General features: G+C 43.5%; 1 protein-coding gene across 1 annotated transcript in view; it reads right to left on the bottom strand.

The window, feature by feature from the left end:
* Window positions 1-16802, bottom strand: part of LOC124041121 (leucine-rich melanocyte differentiation-associated protein-like) — a 473611-nt gene that overhangs the window by 147913 nt on the left and 308896 nt on the right. The window contains exon 5 of the mRNA XM_046358329.1: window positions 14613-14745. Within this exon, the coding sequence (XP_046214285.1) occupies window positions 14613-14745 (133 nt within the window). The remainder of the gene's footprint in view (window positions 1-14612; window positions 14746-16802) is intronic.

A 16802-nucleotide genomic window follows, 5' to 3' on the forward strand; every position in this document is an offset into this window, starting at 1 on the left:
GAGTTGAAAATCGACCAACCTCAGATTTCTCACTTCCTGTTTGGATTTTTTCTCAGGGTTTTGCCTGCCATATGAGTTCTGTTATACTCACATCATTCAAACAGTTTTAGAAAGTTCAGAGTGTTTTCTATCCAATACTAATAATAATATGCATATATTAGCAACTGGGACTGAGAAGCAGGTAGTTTACTCTGGGCACCTTTTCATCCAAGCTACTCAATACTGCCCCTGTAGCCATAAGAAGTTAAGGCATGTCGGTTAGGACATCTACTTTGTGCATGACACAAGTAATTTTTCCAACAATTGTTTACAGACAGATTATTTAATTAATAATTCACTGTATCACAATTTCAGTGGGTCAGAAGTTCACATACACTAAGTTGACTGTGCCTTTAAACAGCTTGGAATAAAATGTAAATGAATTACTTAAAAATCATACAATGTGATTTTCTGGATTTTTGTTTTAGATTCCATCTCTCACTGTTGAAGTGTACATATGATAACATTTACAGACCACTACATGCTTTGTAAGTAGGAAAACCTGCAAAATCGCCAGTGTATCAAATACTTATTCTCCCCACTGTATGTTGGTTAAGTATGATCAATGGTGTTAAGGGACAGTTTAATTTGAGTGGAAACGTTATATTTGACAGCCTTTTCCTGTGTCTTAAAGAGACAGATCCTAGAGCAGGAACAAATGCAGAAGGAAGAACATTTACATTCTCATTGGCTAATTATCATTATTATATCTGGTACAGTTCTGGAACATGATGTACTTTTTTGATGTTAAAACCTCAAGCTTAATATTATGATAATGATAAAGAAGTCTACAAATACTTGGATTTTACTGACGTGAATAAAAGTAGTAGAGCTTATGCAAGCATTATTATTATTTGGGGGAAAAAGACCACATTATTATTGCCCAGCCTTGGACAGCTTTCAAACCAAAACACTAAATGCATGAGACATCGAGACAACAAACGGTTCACCACAATGGCATTGTCCCGGTTTTCTTCATACCAAAACCCAGAGAGGAACATCTGTAAATATAAAAGCAGTACCAGTCAGAAACACTATCCGAGCCCTTAAAAACATCTATTGGTTTTTATACGGTAATTAATTTAAAGGTGCTTTAAAGTAGTACAGTGTGTTTATGATGCCTGTGATGTGATTTCTAAGAATACTGAGTCACTCCCTCTGATTACAGTTGTTTGCATGGACCGTTGCCCTCGCCGTGACCTCACAAGTCACAGCTACCAAATCGCATAAAATGCAGAACTTTTCCCTCTGTTTTCAAAGCTGGTCGGTCCAAACACTGAGTGAACGAGCCGACGCTGAGCCGACACTTCAGGTCCAGAGACTGTAAGAACCGACAGACAACAGAGGGAGACTGTGTGATCCATGCCGTCCCTGACATGTGGAAGACAATTCTTTCATGTGTTTCAGTTTCTGACTGAAGAGTGCAGGGAGAGAGAGTCAGAAAGTAGTGCTGGATATTTCCTGTTGCCTAAACACTTGAAACAAAAACCTCAATAACAAGATGATTATAGAGACGTACTATAACAAGCATGAATGGTCATGTTCTGAACTGGCCTGTCACAATTAAAAGAGATTCATCTCTGTTATGGCTCTGTTGTTTTCAGTGAATTGCATTGTCTGGAGTCCATCAGAATGCCATCCATAACATGAATTAACAATGCCCAAACACGGCGAGCAGTATTGTGTGGTATGTCACGCTTAAACATCTGGTTGATTTTTTTCTGTATTTTCTTTTTTCCATATGTAGAAGCTGTATAACCTGTAAAGTATCCGTCACTAAATCGTATTATTCTTAATACCTATTTACTAAATCGAATTATTCTTAATACCTATTTACTAAATTGTATTTTTCTTAACACATGTTACTTCAAAATTAAGAACAGTGTATCATAAATATCAACAATGTCTCAAAGGATAATAATGATGTACTTCATTCAATCTATATCCAAACCTTATGTGAGAATGGAAAAGAAAACATCCAGTACTTGAGTGTTAGCACAAGCTAGTCTGAGGCCAATACAGGGTAGGACTCATGACATGGAAACACATCATCTATCATTAGAGTTGCAAACATCTTTCAGGAAATCCTAATTGGATGTTCTGCTTATTCCATACTGATTCTGGAAAACCAGGAAATGTAGGAAAATGTACTGGAGTTTTGCTCCTCTATTCACCAAATTGTCCTGACTTATAACCTATACAGAAGAAGAAAACATTGGACATGATAATAATAATAAACTTTATTTAACTAGGCAAGTCAGTTAAGAACAAATTCTTATTTACAATGACGGCCTACACCGGCCAAACCCGGACGACGCTGGGCCAATTGTGCGCCGCCCTTTGGGACTCCCAATCACGGCCGCTTGTGATACAGCCTAGATTCGAACCAGGGTGTCTGTAGTGATGCCTCAAGCACTGAGGTGCAGTGCCTTAGACTGCTGCACCACTCAGGAGCCCCAAAAGTAATAATATAATTGAAATATTTTCATAAATCTGGAAATATATCAATTACTAGGCTGAGAGAAAACAGTATGATAAACTTGCTTTCACAGCAATTTGTTTGGTAGTATGTTCTTGTTGAGAAGCATATTCTGGAATGTATCCATTAAAATGATTCAGCAAACCCACTACATCCTCAAAGCGCTATCAAATCAACTCGAACTGTATTTGTCACATGTGCTAAATACATCATGTGTAGACCTTACTGTGAAATGCTTACTTACAAGCACTTAATCAACAGTGGAGTTCAAGAAATAAAGTTAAGAGAACATTTACAAAATAAACTAAAGTAAAACATAATAAAAAGTAACACAATAAAATAACAATAATGAGGCTATATACAGGGGGTACCCTGTGGCCATTTGATTAATTATTCAGTAGTCTTATGGTTTGGGGGTAGAAGCTGCTAAGGAGTCTTTTGGTCCTAGACTTGGCGCTCCGGTACCGCTTGCCATGTAGTAGCAGAGAAAACAGTCTATGACTTGGGTGACTGGGGTCTTTGACAAATTTTTGGGCTTTCCTCGATCCTGGATGGCAGGATGGCTTTTGGTCTAGGCTATCCGGGAGGATGCTGTTGATGTGAGCCATAACCAACCCTTCAAAACACTTCATGGCTACAAACGTGAGTGCTACGGGCGGTAATCATTTAGGCAGGTTACCTTCGCATCCTTTGGGCACAGGTACTATGGTCTGCTTTAAACATAAGTATTACAGACTCGGTCAGGGTGAGGTTGAAAATGTCAGTGAAGACACTTGCCAGTTGGCTATCCAGGATGGCTACTTGGTCTTATAGGGGACTCTTAGGGAAAAGGATCGGGAACCTAAATGATTACTAAATCGAATTATTCCTAATAAAATTGTATTTTTATTTACGCGCATACTTTGAGTACACGTCCTGGTAATCCGTCTGGCCCCGCAGCTTTGTGAATGTAAACCCGTTTAAAGGTCTTGCTAACATCGGATAGCGAGAACTTTATCACACAGTCGTCCAGTACAGCCGGTGCTCTCATGCATGCTTCAGTGTTGCTTGCCTCGAAGAGAGCATAAAAGGCATTTAGCTTGTCTGCTAGGCTCACGTCACTGGGCAGCTCACGTCTGGGTTTCCCTTTGTAGTCAGTAATACTTTTCAAGCCCTGCCACATCTGAGCCGGTGTAGTAGGATTCCATCTTTATCCTGTATTGACGCTTTGCTTGTTTGATGGTTCGTCTGAGAGAATAGCAGGATTTCTTATAAGTGCCTGGATTAGTGTCCCGCTCCTTGAAAGTGGCAGCTCTAGCCTTTAGCTCGATGCGGCTGTTGCCTGTAATCCATGGCTCCTGGTTGGGATATTTATGTACGGTCACTGCGTCGTCGATGCATTTATTGATGAAGCCGGTGACTGAGGTGGTATACTCCTCAATGCCATTGGATGAATCCTGGAACATATTCCAGTCTGTGCTAGCAAAACAGTCCCGTAGCGTAGCATCTGACCAGTTTCCTATTGAGCGAGTCACTGGTACTTCCTGCTTTAGTTTTTGCTTATAAGCAGGAATCAGGAGGATATAATTATGGTCAGATTTGCCAAATTGAGGGTGACGGAGAGGGTTTATGCATCTCTGTGTGCAGAGTAAAAGTGGTTTAGAGTTTTTTTTCCTTCGGTTGCACGTGACAAGCTGGTAGAAATGAGGTAAAACGGATTTAAGTTTGCCTGCATTAAAGACCCTGGCCACTAGAAGCTTCGGGATGAGCCTTTTTGTTTGCTTATGGCCTTATACAGCTGGTTGAGTGCTGTTTGAGTGCAAACCGTTGCTGGCACAAAGACATTATGTACAACATTTGTAAAAAAATATAAAACATACAAAATAGCCCAGTTGGTTAGGAGCACGTAAAATGTCAGCCCCCCCCCCCCCCCCCCCCCGGCACCATTCTACCATCAATTCTATCGCATGTTGTTTGTTATGTTTGAAGATTAATAATGCGAAAAATGCCACAAGATCATGTGTAGGCCTATGATACACAATCATGGCTCTCAAATCATGTTGTGGTAAATAGATGCCTACAAATAATATAGATGAAAACTCTTGGTAGAGAGTGTGGTTTACAGCTTAAGATACTCTACCTCAGACGAGCAATACCTCTGAATTGCTTTAATATTAGACATTGCGCACAAGCTGTTATTGACAAATAAACACACACCCCTGCCCCTCGTCTTACCAGACATAGCTTCTCTGTCCCGCCAGTGCATGGAAAATCCTGGCAGCTCTATATTATCCGTGTCGTCGTTCAGCCACGACTCGGTGAAACATAAGATATTACAGTTTTTAATGTCCCGTAGGCAGGATAATCTTGATCGTAGATCATCCATTTTATTTTCCAATGATTGCACGTTGGCCAATAGAACTGATTGCAGTGGGGGTTTACTCACTCGCCTACAAATTCTCAGAAGGCAGCCCGACCTCCATTCCCTTTTTCTCTGACTTTTCTTCATGCAAATGATGAGGATTTTGGCCCGTTCCTTGGATAGCAGTGTATCCTTCATGTCAGACTCGTTAAAGAAAAAGTCTTCTTCCAGTTCGAGGTGGGTAATCTCTGTTCTGATGTCCAGAAGAGATGGTAGCAGCAACATTATGTACAAAATTTGTAAAAACATAAGTTGCAAACAACACAAAAAAACAAACAAAAAGCCCAGTTGGTTAGGAGCACGTAAAATGTCAGCCACCCCCCCCGGCACCATTCTACCATCCATTCTATCGCATGTTGTTTGTTATGTTTGAAGATTAATAATGTGAAAAATGCCACAAGATCATGTGTAGGCCTATGATACACAATCATGGCTCTCAAATCATGTGGTCTACTTCAGATATTTGGACTGCTTTCCTCTGTGCAAACTTAAAGTGAACCACTGCAGAGTAAAGCAGGTTAACATCAGCGGAGGGAAAACAGAACTGAAAAGAACCACTTGAGGACTTTCCTGGCTCTGTCACTGTCGATTCCACTGAAGAGCCGTCACCCTGAGAGCAAGGGCTCATGGGAGACGAGAGCTGGCTCTAACTGCCCAGCGACGCAGTCTGCTTCACATTACACGCAGGATGTGGGGAGAATAACTCATGTCCTGGGCTCTAATATCAAGTCAAACTCTCTAACCGAGCAAACTGTAGTGACATCCATGGAACCATTATACCCCTGACGTAGCTACCAAGCTGTGTTTAGTGGTAGGGGACTGAGCATTTACTTCCTTCACTGTGAAATGTACTTTAACATGCAGGACAGGGAGTAAAATCTTATAATACCGGTCAAATCCGACATGGCCTCTCTGAGTGGCGCCCAGGATTGCAGAAATACAGAACGGGATTTCAGAGTGTTTTGATAGACCTGGTCAGTTTAACTCAAGGTTTCAACAACATGATGAGGGCTTGGTGGTGGTGAAGCAGGGTATTATCTCCAGGCCCGAGCAGTCTAAATGTCTCTATGCGGTCTAGAGCCATCGCATTCCATGACCTTCGAGTCCTCAAAGAGAATTATCACATTATGGCATTCCAACACGCCCAATTTCCCAAAATACAGCTCAAGGCATTCCCACTCTCTGCATCTCTCTTCTCTGTGTCTGTCTGTCTGTTGCGGTCTGGGAAAAACACTTCAATGGCCTTCACTCAATTTACTTGTTTATTTCAGGTATTTGGCCATCCCTCTTCCCTCTTCTGTCTCATACTCCCTTTGATTCTATTAGTCTCTCTCTCTACTTAAAAAAAATATATCCCTCCCTCCCTCTATATATGTCTCTCTCTCTCTCTCTGTTTGTCCCATTGCTCATCCTCCCCGCTCAGGAAATCCAATAAGACAGAGACCCAATCACGCTGTCTTCATAACTATAGTGGAGGAAGATGACCTCCCTAGCTAGTGTTATAAACATAAACAACAACACAATGAAACACTGAGGGTGTTATGTATTTCTAAGGCCAAGTGGTGCATGAAAATACACTAAATTATCCTCAGGCAGACAACTTATCCACACATAAAACTACTTTTACTGCACTTACTGTGTTTTATACGATTTTGCTGGGCATAGTCTACAGGCCATACTAAAGTACAGATGTTCTATCTTAAATTGATCACTGTTGTTGCGGATACTTTTCCTGCACGGCAGGAAATGCAAATTGTAGTCTATTCAAGGTTCAGAAAGGTTTTTAATTTCCACTTTAAAACAAAAGAAATGTCCATGAATTATTACACAAATAATAATTCACATTTCCTGTTGTAGGATTATTTTCCTGCTGTGAGAAACTGGTCAAATTAAGATAGCACACTTGTATGATTGTATAATACCAATATAGGTTTGACATTGACATCACCCAACGCCGAACAGAGTTACAACAAATACATCAAATACAAAAAATATATCAGTCTTATACCAGATAGGACTTGTTTTTTATATGCGTGCTTTCTCTAAATGTTCCCCCGAAAACATTGAGCAGACATCCAGCTCTCTGGACATGATTTAGTAGACTTGGAAAAAGTTCAGAATGTTGGAGAAGTGGATATAATTTAGTAGACTTGGAAAAAGTTCAGGATGTTGGAGAAGTGGATATGATTTAGTAGACTTGGAAAAGGTTAGGGCTAGACACCCTTTTCTCATCTGAATTGACAACCGCAATCTGGAGTACATCTGGGCAGCGAGGAGACTGAACCCTCGCCAGGCAAGGTGGGCCATGACGCATTGTTCTGGCTGTATGACACAGAGGAGCGGCCCATGGATCCCACTCCCATACTCCCTGCCTCCTGCCTGGTGGCGCCGGTAGTGTGGGAGCTGGATGCGGACATTGAGCAGGCGTTATGTGCAGAGCCGGCTCCCCTCCAGTGTCCAGCTGGGCGTCTGTACGTTCCGTCTGCTGTCCGCGACCGTCTGATCTATTGGGCCCACACGTCACTCTCCTCTGGTCATCCTGCAATAGGTCAGACGGTGCGCTGTCTTAGTGGGAAGTACTGGTGGCCCACTTTGGCTAAGGATGTGAGGGTTTATGGTTCCTCCTGCTCGGTGTACGCCCAGTGTAAAGCTCCCAGGCCCCTGCCCAGAGGTAAGCTACTCCCCTTACCCGTTCCACAACAGCCATGGTTGCACCTGTCGGTAGATTTCCGGACCGAACTTCCTCCCTCACAGGGTAACACCACGATCCTGGTCGTTGTGGATCGTTTTTCTAAGTCCTGTCGTCTCCTCCCGTTGCCCGGTCTCTCTACGGCCCTTACAGACCTTGTTTACACACGTCTCCGGCACTACGAGGTGCCAGAGGATATAGTGTCTGATCGGGGTCCCCAGTTCACGTCTAGGTTCTGGAGGGCGTTCATGGAACGTCTGGGGATCTCGGTCAGCCTTACCTCAGGTTTTCACCCCGAGAGTAAAGGGCAGGTGGAGAGAGTTAACCAGGATGTGGGTATGTTTCTGAGGTCCTATTGCCAGGACCGGCCGGGGGAATGGACAGCGTTCGTGCCCTGGGCAGCGATGGCCCAGAACTCGCTCCACCACTCCTCAACTGGCCTCTGTCCCTTCCAGTGTGTATTGGGGTATCAGCCGTTTATGGCTCCTTGGTATCAGAGTCAGACCGAGGCTCCTGCGGTGGATGACTGGTCCAGCATGCGGAGGAAACATGGGACGCCGCCCATGTTCACCTTCAGCATGCCGTGCTGCGCCAGAAAGTTGCCGCAGACCGTCACCGCAGTGAGGCCTCTGTGTTCGCACCGGGGGACCGGGTCTAGCTCTCGACCCAAAACCTGCCCCTCTGCCTGCCCTGTCGGAAGCTGGGTCCACGGTTTGTGGGGCCATTTAAAGTCCGGAGGAGAGTGAATGAGGTTAGTTAAAGGTTACAGCTTCCCCCCCAATTACCTCAGGCCGGTGGTGACTGGCCCGCTCCAGGAATCCGAGGTGCGGGAGGTTCCTCCATCCCAGCTGGGCAGCGAGGGGGCCCTGGCGTACTCTGTTCGTTCCATACTGGATTCGAGTACCTCGTGGACTGGGAGGAGTATGGTCCGGAGGAGAGATGATGGGTTCTGGTGGAGGACGTGTTGGATCCTTCTATGCTGCGAGAGTTCCACCGGGGGGGGGGGGGGGGGGTACTGTCACGACTTCCGCTGAAGTTGTTCCCTCTCCTTGTTCGGCGGTGTTCAGCGGTCGACGTCACCGACCTTCTAGTCATTGCTGATCCATTTTAAATTTTCCATTGGTTTTGTCTTGTCTTCCATCACACCTGGTACATGTTGTGTATTTAACCTTTTTGCGTGTAGGGGGCAGTATTTTAGTTTTTGGCTAAAAAACGTACCCATTTGAAACTGCCTATTTCTCAGCCCCAGAAACGAGAATATGCATATAATTGTCAGATTAGGATATAAAACACTCTAAAGTTTCCAAAACTGTAAAAATATTGTCTGTGAGTATAACATAACTGATATTGCAGGCGAAAGCCTAAGGATAATCCAATCAGGAAGTGCCTCTTATTTTGAAACTTCTCTGTTCCTATGCATGCCTATCCTCCATTTAAAGGCATATCAACCAGAGTCCTTTTTCTATGGCTTTCCTAAGGTGTCAAGAGTCTTTAGACATAGTTTCAGGCTTTTATTTAGAAAAATGAGCGTGAAGGATCACATTGCGTAAGTGGATAGGTGGGGGCTCTCAGAGTGAGTTTTGTGCAACTGAGTAAAGCGGCCATTGTTTCTCCCGATGTTATTGAAAAAGCTACACACTCGGTTGATATATTATTGAATATATATTTTAAAAACAACTTGAGGATTGATTATAAAAAACGTTTGACATGTTTCTGTGGACATTCTGGATATTTTTGGAATATACGTCTGCGTTGTCGTGACCGCTCTTTCCGGTGGATTTCTGAACATAATGCGACAAACAAACGTCGGTATTTTGGGTATAAAAATAATCTTTATGGAACAAAAGGAACATTTGTTGTGTAACTGGGAGTCTTGTGAGTGAAAACATCCAAAGATCAAAGGTAAACGATTCCTTTGATTGCTTTTCTGATTTTCGTGACCAAGCTTCCTGATGCTAAGTGTACATAATGCTATGCTAGGCTATCGATAAACTTACACAAACGCTTGGATTGCTTTCGCTGTAAAGCATCATTTCAAAATCTGAGATGACAGGTGGATTAACAAAAGGCTAAACTGTGTTTTGCAAAATTGCACTTGTGATTTCATGAATATGATTATTTTTTAGTAATATTATTTGACTGTTGCGCTATGCTATTCAGCGGTTGCTGACATAAATGATCCCGCTAACAGGATGGGTAGCGCCCCTCTGTTTCCCCTCATGTCTTTGTCAGTGATAGTTTATTGTAAGTGTATGTGTACATCTGTACTGGTGTGTATTTACCCCTCTGTTCCCCCTCATGTCTTTGTCAGTGATTGTTTATTGTAAGTGTATGTGTATGTCTGTACTGGTGTGTATTTACCCCTCTGTTCCCCCTCATGTCCTTGTCAGTGATTGTTTATTGTAAGTGTATGTGTACGTCTGTACTGGTGTGTATTTACCCCTCTGTTCCCTATCATGTCTTTGTCAGTGATTGTTTATTGTAAGTGTATGTGTACGTCTGTACTGGTGTGTATTTACCCCTCTGTTCCCCATCATGTCTTTGTCAGTGATTGTTTATTGTAAGTGTATGTGTACGTCTGTACTGGTGTGTATTTACCCCTCTGTTCCCCATCATGTCCTTGTCAGTGATTGTTTATTGTAAGTGTATGTGTACGTCTGTACTGCTGTGCGTCGGGTTGTTACCCATTGATTTTTGTTATGTTTTCCAGTGTTTTTTTGTTGTAAATAAACTGTGCCGTTGGAAACACAGTTATTTCTCTCCTCCTTCTCTGCCGCCAGTTAAACACCCTTACACTCTGTGTGTGGAGTAAAGGTGGTATAGAGTTTTATCCCCCTCTGGTTGCACATTTAACATGCTAGTAGAAATTGGGTTAAAAGGATGCAAGTTTCCCTGCATTCGAGTCCTCGACCACTAGGAGCGCCACCTCTGGATGAGCATTTTCTTGTTTGCTTATAGCCTTACACAGCTCATTGAGTGCGGTCTTCATGCCAGCATCGGTTTGTGGTGGTAGATAGACAGCTACTAAAAATATAGATGAAAACTCTTAGTGTGTAAATAGTTACATGAGATACTATTAGATTGCGTGCTCCAGCTGTTTAAAAGTATACACAGACCGCCACCCCTTGTCTTACCAGGGGCGGCTGTTCTATCATACCGATGCAACGTAAACCCCACCAGCTGTATGTTATTGAAGTCGTCGTTCAGCCACGACTCGGTGAAACAAAATATTTAAGTTTTTAATGTCCCAGCCTTGCTAATGATTCAGTACTACACAAATATGTTTAATGATTTATTTACTAGCTAACTAAATAATAAGGATAACATAAATAAACAGGATAACATACACACTTATTACATGAGACAAAGTTCCCTAGCGGACTTTTACAAAATGGTGGCATTTTACACAACAACATGAAAAGGGGGAAAGAGAGAGAAAAGACACTTATCGTCAATACTTTTCAGAACTATTCTCACAGTAATCATAAAGTTTGCACACAAACTGCCGCCCGTTTGGAATAAGAAATCATGAATGTATTTTCGTGAGTGCCTTTGTTTTCCGTTTATCTCTTTTGGAACAAGCCCTCCTTCGGAAGGTTGTTGGCCTTTTAGCGGCAAGCTGTATTTCTCTGATTGTCCAAAAGGGGTCTCCCTTTTCCTGTCTTCTACTATTGTTCACTCTGGAAGACAGCTAGCCAGCCGTGTCGACCGTTCCTATTGGTGATGAGCATAGTAGGATAGTCTCACTTAGGTTCGCTTTTCAAGAAAATATTTGACTCAAATCAGCTAATCAGCTGTTTCAGTGATTGGGGGGTTTGTTTTCCCCATCGTGTTGGTTTCAGGATTTGGACCACGATGGACATGACCTGCAGCTCGCCGTGTCTCTGGTCTAAAGGAAGGTGAGTTTATTTCTTCACCTCGTGTTGAGGTTAAACGTTCCAACTATTTCAAACGTGTAGCTCCCGCCTTACGTTTCCTGGTCTAATGTTAATCTCTGTTGGTAATCATTTTAGGCACTCTGGCCAAAGGGCACGGTTCCGTCAGTCTGACATGCTCTCTGACCTTATCGGGGTGTGGCTACTTACTTATGCACAGTTTATAGGCGATAGATTCTCTTATACCTCTTAAAATCACATTCATATCTTAACAAATGTAATTTCATCCTTTTTCATATCATATGCACAACATATTGGATAGAAACTTGACCTATAAAGGGGATATACTTTCCAAGTTACAGTATTTCGTCCATACAATTTTTAATGACATCACAAAATGAAAACCAATATGACATTAGTTGTCTATAGCTCCCCGCTGACCATTCCCCACATTCTTGTGTTAGAATTGTTGCTCCATTATTCACATTTGACCGTGTTAGAGTTTTGGGGGGGGGGGGAGTCTGTTAACAAAGAACATTCCTTGGGTTTAACACTGGGGGAAATAACGTCTCCTTCTCCTGTAATTTACAACAGGGTGGGAACTGTCGACCATCCAGCAGCTCCCTCCCCCCCTCTGTGGGCGAGAGAGAAGCCTGGTGACGGTCATCTCCCACCTGTCTTATCTGACTCATTCTGATCAGTCATGACACTTCTTTAACTTTGATTGTACTCCAAACATTGGTATTCAGAAACAACCACAGTATTTACACAGTAACTCTCACAGAAAGAGAGAGAGAGTGTGAGGGAGAAGAGAAGAGGAGAGAGGAGAGAATATAGTGAGACTAGAGAGAGAGTATTAATTAGTGTTAATATTTTTGTTCAGTGTAATTACTGTCCAGTGTAACTGTGCTACAGTAACCCCAGACACCAGGCTCCTGTGTTATGAAGGGACGCCCCACTGTACGAGACAAAAGAAAACACAAATGTCTAATTACACCATCATCATCTCTTCCTCCCTAATGGCTCGTTTGTCTGCACCACTCGTTAATTGGTGACCCGCACGATTGGTCAGAAACCCAATGGTTCTGATGATGGAGCCAATTAAATGGCGGGGAGGCAGGGTGTACACGTGCCCCGCCGAGAGGGTTATGGCTGCCACATCATGCTTCATCGGACTCAAAACAAACTGTTATGGTGGAAACCAACACCCCAAGAGTCAAGGACCCAAGCACGGGATGGGACGTTTAGAACCACATGAGCCCAACTCTCACTCTCATCACGGTCGCTGTACCACTTTAAACAAACAACTTATAAAGGCTTTGTGGAGTATTCATAGGTCTTCAGAAGTCCTACATAGATACTTCACAAATCACTTATGAGCAAAGTCCAACTACATAAAAGGTGTATGAAGTCTGTATAAAGGTTACACAGTATATTGAGTCAAAGGCTACTAAGGTGCAGCAGAAAAAACGGTGTACTGCACTGTAGAAAGTGTGTTATCTACAGTATTTAAGTAAAGGGAGATATACATAATGGGACATTTCTATCTGATAATGTACATAGCATGTTTTGCTATTTACTCTGACACAAACACATAGAAATCAACTAGCTTGATAATCTTCAGCCATATATAACTCTGTGACAACAGAAGCAAGCGTTGCTGCTACATTGACAAGGCTATGTAAATATACTGTAATCCTCCAAAGTGACTTTTGCCTGCCAACAAGCATTGTTAAAGCACTCTGCTTCTTTTCATATGAAGTGGATGAGCAGTGTTTTTATTCTACTCCTCTAAATCTAGCAAACATGCCAGAATGGGGTTAACTTATTTCCTTGTTTTCTTTTCTTGCTCTGCCAATTGCACGTTAAATCAAGAGAAAAGAGTCATATGAACAGACACTAAAACACTGGAATATTTTGTCTGAAATGATAAATATTTCAATTTTTTCCATGCCCCCTGTATTTCTACCTGATTTCTCCATGCAACACTCAGTCTGTTCGAAATGCATCATGCCTCGTCATTGGTTGGCTTTGTTCTTACCTCCCAGACTGCTCTCAGTCTGTAAGGCCCTGGGGACCTTGGGACTCGCTGATCCAACCAGTAAATATTTAATGACCTTGTAATTACATGGAATCAAATCTTAGCAAAGCTATTCATTTACACCCCTCTGAAAGAGGAGGGAGGGAGGAGAGGGGGAAAGGGAGATGAGGGAGAAGGGTGAGGAGGGTTACATCTATGAAATCCCAAACTATAATTAGTCTGGCCCTAACGAGCGAGGGAGGAATAAGTGCGTGGTTGAGAAAAATGAAGCGTGTACGTGAGATGTCGCTCCGATGGCCAGCGCTGTCATGCTCCGCGACGCTGCTGCGACCGGACAGCCGCCCGTCCACTTTGATCTGGGCTTATGCATACGGAATGAGGTCAGACCGTGGTCACATACACAGAGAGACACACACAAGCATACACACACACACACACTCATTAAAGAGAGTCCCCTCGGAGGGAGGGAGAGGGGGCACGGTAAGGGCTTCTGTTCAAAGGGCTACCACACCAGGACCCCTGCAACGGGAGACTGACACTCAGACACGGATGAAGAAAGGAGGACAGGAAGGAATGAAAGAGAAGGAGGGGGGGGGGTTCACTGCTCATACACATCACTTAATTACGGTCTTAATAGGGTTAGATGGATTAGACAAATGATTGACCCCAACGCGAGGTGAGGGAACTATTATATAATCAGCTATATCAGAGATATAGGATCTCTCTCATCACACTGCTAATGAGGGGGACTCCATTCAACCCTCTGAATGGCTGAAAAAGAAACAACTAGTTCTTTATTTCCTGATAGGTTCCATGAACTGGGCAGTGAATGTTTTTTGTTGTCTCTTTATTCACTTACTGTACTCTAGTTTCTCTGGACTGGAAAGCCCTAAATATCTTATCTTCTCCTGGATGAAGAGCCAGTACCTCCTATCAGAAATGTAACACCTCATTCAGTTACATACTTCACTTTATAGTGTATCTAACTTTCAATTGAGATTCTCCATTGGAAGTGCGTGTTAATCCAGGGCCAGGCCTAATCTGTGTCCGGAAAAGCAGCGGTATTACAATTTAAAGCGTGCACTCACCACCATGTCTGATGACTTGGGTTTAACCACCTTCATGAAGGCTCCCCGTGCCTCAGCCTCCTGCTGTTCTGTCTTACAAACCTTCCTAGTGTCTAGGAACTTTAGGGTGGGTAGCTTGTGCAGAACAAAGTACCTGAGGAAAAAAAACACACACAAAAATGTTGGTAACACTTTTTGCTAACAGATATGACATAAAATATGATCTACAAGAGATGTACTTTACGTATTACACCATGAATTGTCTCAGTTGACTGTACACCAAAACATATAACACACACTTTACTTTATAGAATAGGGGAATTAACAATATCGACAGAAAAACAAACAAATGTATACATATGATGATTTGAGTAAAAAGTCCTATATTACGATAGAAACTGAACACATCTAGTGAATACATAATTAAACCACAAGATGTGTATATATTGTAGTTAAACATCATCTTCCAGAGCTTAACAACTTGTTCATATCCACGTACAAAAGCTATTATGCAAATGAAATGACAGAAATTACAATTTGTAAAACGGGACATATCAACAAACAACTTGAAAAGACTACTTGTTTACTTAGTAGAGATATAATGGCGATGCCATCTATCCTTCCATGCAATAACCTTCAAAGTTGATAAAAATAAGGGCAGAAATATAAATAGAACGAAAGGAGATACGCCCCATCTGCCAGAGCTGTCATTCCTGTAACATCACAGATATCTTCTCTAAGCTTTCAGACACTATCTTTCATTGGGCGGGAGAGGAAACATCGGGTTGATAACGGCTGGGATACGGAGATGACAACAGATCCATTCAGAAAGCGGGTGGGAACAGAGGACAGCAGAGGAAGGGAGAGGACAGAGGAGAGGAGGACAGAGGAGAAGAGGACAGAGGAGAGGAGAACATTGGAGAGAAGGATAGAGGAGAGGAAAACAGAGGAGAGGAGAGGAAAACAGAGGAGAGGAGAGGAGAACAGAGGAGAGAAGGACAGAAGAGAGGAGAACAGAGCAGAGGAGAGGAGAACAGAGCAGAGGAGAGGAGAACAGAGCAGAGGAGAGCAGAGGAGAGGAGAGCAGAGCAGAGGAGAAGAGGACAGAGGAGAGCAGAGCAGAAGAGGACAGAGGAGAGGAGAGCAGAGGAGAACAGAGGAGAGGATGACATAGGAGAGAAGAGCAGAGGAGGACAGAGATGAGGATGACATAGGAGAGAAGAGCAGAGGAGAGGAGGACAGAGAGGAGGAGGACAGAGGAGAGGAGGACAGAGGAGAGAAGAGCAGAGGAGAGGAGGACAGAGAGGAGGAGGACAGAGGAGAGGAGGACAGAGGAGAGGAGGACAGAGGAGAGAACAGAGGAGAGCAGAGAAGAGGAGGACAGAGGAGAGGAGAGCAGAGGAGATCAGAGGAGAGGAGAACAGAGGAGTGGAGAACATAGGAGAAGAGGACAGAGGAGAGGAGAGCAGAGGAGGACAGAGGAGAGGAGAGCAGAGGATAGGAGGACAGAGAGGAGGAGGACAAAGCAGAGGAGAGGACAGAGGAGAGGAGGACAAGCAGAGGAGAGGACAGAGGAGAGGAGCACAAAGGAGAGGTGCACAAAGGAGAGGAGCACAAAGGAGAGGAGAACAGAGGAGAGGAGAGCAGAGGAGAGGAGAGCAGAGGACAGAGGAGAGGAGAACAGAGGAGAAGAGGACAGAGGAGTAGAGGACAGAGGAGAGGAGAACAGAGGAGAGGAGAGCAGAGGAGAACAGGACAGAGGAGAAGAGGACAGAGGAGAGGAGAACAGAGAGGAAGAGGACAGAGGAGAGGAAAACAGAGGAGAAGAGGACAGAGGAGAAGAGGACAGAGGAGAGGAGAACAGAGAGGAAGAGGACAGAGGAGAGGAGAACAGAGGAGAAGAGGACAGAGGAGAGGAGAACAGAGGAGAAGAGGACAGAGGAGAGGAGAACAGAGGAGAGGAGAGCAGAGGAGAACAGAGGAGAGGAGAACAGAGGAGAGGAGAACAGAGGAGAAGAGGGCAGAGGAGAGAAGAGCAGAGGAATGGAGGACAGAGAGGAGGAGGACAGGGGAGAGGAGAGCAGAGGAGAGGAGGACAGAGGAGAGGAGAGCAGAGAAGATGAACAGAACAAACATTTCAAGGCTGGAGGTTACAGCCAAACTGAACAGAGTAACAGACATGTCAAGGCTGGAGGTTACAGCCAAACAGAA

Source organism: Oncorhynchus gorbuscha, linkage group LG08, assembly GCF_021184085.1.
Source record: "Oncorhynchus gorbuscha isolate QuinsamMale2020 ecotype Even-year linkage group LG08, OgorEven_v1.0, whole genome shotgun sequence".
In the NCBI taxonomy this organism is placed as follows: domain Eukaryota; kingdom Metazoa; phylum Chordata; class Actinopteri; order Salmoniformes; family Salmonidae; genus Oncorhynchus; species Oncorhynchus gorbuscha.